We start from the raw sequence: 4,153 nt of genomic DNA on the forward strand, positions 1-4,153 counted from the left end.
TCACGTTTATATTTCATAGCAGTGATAGAAAAAGGGGCCATCTAGTAAGTAACACAGGCTTATGCTTGTCCTATAACGGGTGATCAACTTGTCCCAGTTTTCATGGCAATCTCCACATTTTAGCACTGAAAGTGAGAGGAAATCCCTTTATCCTAGTTTTAAAAGAGAAATTTTGCCTCTTGTAAGCTTCCTCAGTCCTGGGCAAACTTTAAGGATTTCTCATCCTGCCTGTAACCCTCCTTATACACCTGCTCTTCGATAGACCCTCAGCTGGGCAGGAAGCATGCTCTCATGTCATCCTTTACTCACAGAGAAGATGGTGCAGACGGGGCCAAGGAAGGTCCATATAAATCCATTTTGGGTGCTGAGCCAGCATCTAAAAGAGAGATGGAAAGAGACTGAAGAATCTATTTGCCTTTGTGGATAAAGACTTGGTAGACCTATCCTTCACCACCCATAGTTTCTTCCTCCTCCTATTGCTAATATTGTTTCTTTTTGATAAGAACCTTTACGCTTAGATCTATCCTCTTACTAAATTTTAAGTATACAATACAATATTGTTAATTATTCCCTATACTCTAATAGATCTTATCTTATTACTCTTTTATAACTGAAACTTTGTGTATGCCCTTGATGGTGGTGCTGGATCTGGTTCTATACTTAAGTTCAAACTCATCAGGTTACATACCTTCACTATGTAGAGCATTGTATAAATCAATCATGCCATAATAATGTGGTTTTTAAAAAGATAAATTAGTTTAAAAAATGTCTGTCAGGTATGCTGGCAGAAGAAAAATAATACATTTTTAAATGAAAAGATAAATATCAATAAGTAAATTAAGTTATGGTTTATTGGACAAATATTGTGTTGCCTCTGTATCAGGACCTCTGCTTGACCTGAGACCCAACTGCAGTGGAGGTAGTCTGGTCTCAATCCTCAGGGAAGGTCACTAATTAGACCAGGGGTCCTCAAACTTTTTAAACAGGGGGCCAGTTCACTGTCCTAAGTTATGGTTTATTGGACAAATACTGTGTCTCCTCTCTGTCAGGACCTCTGCTTGACCTGAAGACCCAACTGCAATGGAGGTAGTCTGGTCTCAGTCCTTAGGGAAGGTCACTAATTAGACAATAGAAACAATCAAGATGATGAGTTTTATGGTCAAGTGTGAGGAGCCATGAAAACACATAGTAGACAGTTTGCCTAGTCGGTGGTATAGGAGATTCAGGTAGTTGGGAAGGGTTCCCTGAGGGAACTGATTGTGTTTATTCCAAGATATGAATGGATGAGCAGGGATGAGTTTTATGGTCAAGTGTGAGGAGCTATGAGAACACATAGTAGACAGCTTGCCTAGTCGTTGGTATAGGAGATTCAGGTAGCTGGGAAGGGTTCCCTGAGGGAACTGATTGTGTTTATTCCGAGATATGAATGGATGAGCAGGTGTATAGAAGGTGAAAAAATTGGGGACTTGCAAGATGATAGTAAAAAAAGATGATGACAGTAACCTGATAACAGTACTAAGGTAGGGCTCATGTGCATTACATAATTTATTCCTCATGACAACACTGAGACTCCAGTGACCACAGGTTGGCATCTAATGCTTAAGGAAACATAGCACATCAAGGCCACACTGATAGAAATGATAGAACTGGAAATGGCCCATGTGAGATACTTGTGAATGAGTTGGGAGGTGTGAGTACCATGAAATTAGCTGGACCCACCAGAAGGCTCAAAGCCAACTCTACTAAGACAATGCTGGTAAACTGCACCCTGTGGGTCAAATGGGGTGGCCACTTGATTTTGTAAATGTGCTTTACGGGAACAAAATTGCACTCATTCTCTTGCATATTGTCTATGGCAGCTCTTGTGCTACAAGGACAGAGGTGAGTCATTGCAACAGAGAGTACATGGTCCACAAAGTTGCAGCCCTTTACAGTTTGCTGACTTTTATGCAAGCTATATAGGAAGGCCATCTGACCAGGGCTACTCCGATGTTGGTGAACATTAATTATTTCAACATAGTATGTTGTAAATGCCAGATGGTCTCTATTTGATCCCAGTTCTGCCACCAACCATCTGTGTGATTTGGACCATGTCAGAAATCTCTGTACCTCAATTTCCTCACCTGCAAAACTCATATAATACCATTCTACCTCAGCGGGTTGTTGGGAGGATGACTTGAGCTGATACATGAAAAATATTTGGAATATAGATTTCATGTCCAAAATGATTTCTAAATCTTAGCTCTGGTTATCACAATTTCATCATCTAAATAATCCTCCCTCCCCATTTTTTTCTCTTCCTCTTTTTTTTTTAATTAAGGAGAGAAGTAGGTTACACCAACCAATGCCATCCCTTCATTTTCATTTTGCTTCCTAGGATATTTAAAACAGTCCCCTCAATTAATGCAATGAGTATTATATTAATATACATTTACTGGTTAAATTTATGTACAATAGTTTTAAATGTAACATAATCTTTAATATAATTATAATTAATATTTAAAACAATTAAATTGAAAAGATAAAAATCAGCATATTTATTTTAACCATGTATTAATTTATGATTGTTAATGTTTCTTTATTATAAAAGTATAGGTAATGAATGTAATGCACAATCTATACTAAAAAGAGGGTAATATGCTAATTAGACCGGGAGACCTTCCGGACATCTTTCTGGACAAAGCCATGGTGGTGGGGCCAAGGCAGAGGCAGTCAGAGGCAATCATGCCAGGAAGGAAGGGGAGTTGGGGGTGATCAGGCTGGCAGTGGGAGGCAGTTGGGGCAATCAGGCCAGCAGGGGGGGCAGTTGGGGGTGAAGAGTCCAGTAGCAGAGTGGTTAGGGATGTTCAGGCAGACAGGCAGGTGAGCGGTTAGGAGCCAGGATCCCCGGATTGTGAGAGGGATGTCCGACTGCTGGTTTAGGATCAGGCCTAAAATGGCAGTCAGACATACCCCAAGCATACCAGATTGGAGAGGGTGCAGGCTGGGCTTAGGGACACCGCCCCCCCTCACCCCCATGCACAAATTTTGTGCACAGGACCACTAGTTAATATTATATAAACATATAATTATTAACATACTATATAATTAACATTTGAAACAATGACATTTTAAGTTCCTAATAACAGTCGCTTCAAGGAATATAATCATGGAACCAGGAATATGTCTTTGGGTCATTATTACTGTTTTCCTATACCCATCATATTCTAGTGAAATTAAAGTGCTACATTGGCTCTCTGCTGACCCTGTGGAGAAGATGAGGACAGTGGGAACTTTAATTTACCGGGTAGGTGTTCCATAAAGGTGAGGCCTGGATGCTGCAGAAATGGCCACAATCACAGCTGGGACTCCGTAGCCCACAGGGAGCATGACCTTCCTCATGAACCTGCTCACACTGGAGTAGTTGACCACCGTCAGGTTGCGCGCGGTGAGGAAGAGGTGCAGGCCCTCCAGCAGCATCCAGGTGAAGGAAGCCAGGTAGAGGTAGTGTAAGGCACCTGCGATTATGGCGCACAGCACCTGGGGGAGGGGTGAGTCACCAGGTGGGATTGTCAGGGTGGAGCATGGACCCGGGACCTCTCCTATACCTTGGCATTTGGGAGAACTCTGCTGTATATGAAGGAATTGTCAAAAGAAGGTGTGATTTCTAGTTGGGTCAATCAGTGTAACATTGGCTACTTACCCCTCTAACCTTCCCCAAACCCAAAGTCATTTTATTACGGTGTCCAATGCAAGTGTCCTCCTCCTTCCATGGTCAGGGCATGCAGCGTTTGGGACAGTGTCAGTACCTTAGGCTCAGTTCTGTCGATGGCTGTGAGGAAGAGCAGGTGGGCCAGGAAGAGGCAGATTGAGAGCTGCAGGTGGAGTGAGAACCCAGCAAAGAGGAGATGTCAGTTATACTTTCCTGGGCTGGGTTAATGACTCTTCCACCATATTTAGTTTTATTTTTCGGTGTAACAAAATCAGGAATGGAGGAGCCACCTAAATTTGTGATGTTGGTGGGTAATCTAGAGTTTTATGGGTTCTAAATGGATTAATTCAGACCCTGGAAAAATTGAGGTGTACAAGAGACCTTACTCAAGATCAAGTCCTGGAATTCAAAGAGTTGATTTATTTTAAAATATTTTTGCCCTAGTCAGTTTGGCTCAGTGGA

At 41.9% G+C, this 4,153-nt stretch overlaps 1 protein-coding gene across 1 annotated transcript in view; it reads right to left on the reverse strand.

The window, feature by feature from the left end:
* LOC102752698 (adhesion G protein-coupled receptor E2) overlaps nucleotides 1-3,863 on the reverse strand; it is a gene marked incomplete at its 5' end in the record, with an annotated part of 10,898 nt that extends 7,035 nt beyond the window's left edge. Inside the window, 3 exons of the mRNA XM_015567497.1 lie at nucleotides 310-376; nucleotides 3,284-3,519; nucleotides 3,789-3,863. Of these exons, the coding sequence (XP_015422983.1) occupies nucleotides 310-376; nucleotides 3,284-3,519; nucleotides 3,789-3,863 (378 nt within the window). The remainder of the gene's footprint in view (nucleotides 1-309; nucleotides 377-3,283; nucleotides 3,520-3,788) is intronic.
* Nucleotides 3,864-4,153: the final 290 nt, after the last annotated feature.

This window comes from Myotis davidii, unplaced genomic scaffold (assembly GCF_000327345.1).
Source record: "Myotis davidii unplaced genomic scaffold, ASM32734v1 scaffold1204, whole genome shotgun sequence".
In the NCBI taxonomy this organism is placed as follows: Eukaryota; Metazoa; Chordata; class Mammalia; order Chiroptera; family Vespertilionidae; genus Myotis; species Myotis davidii.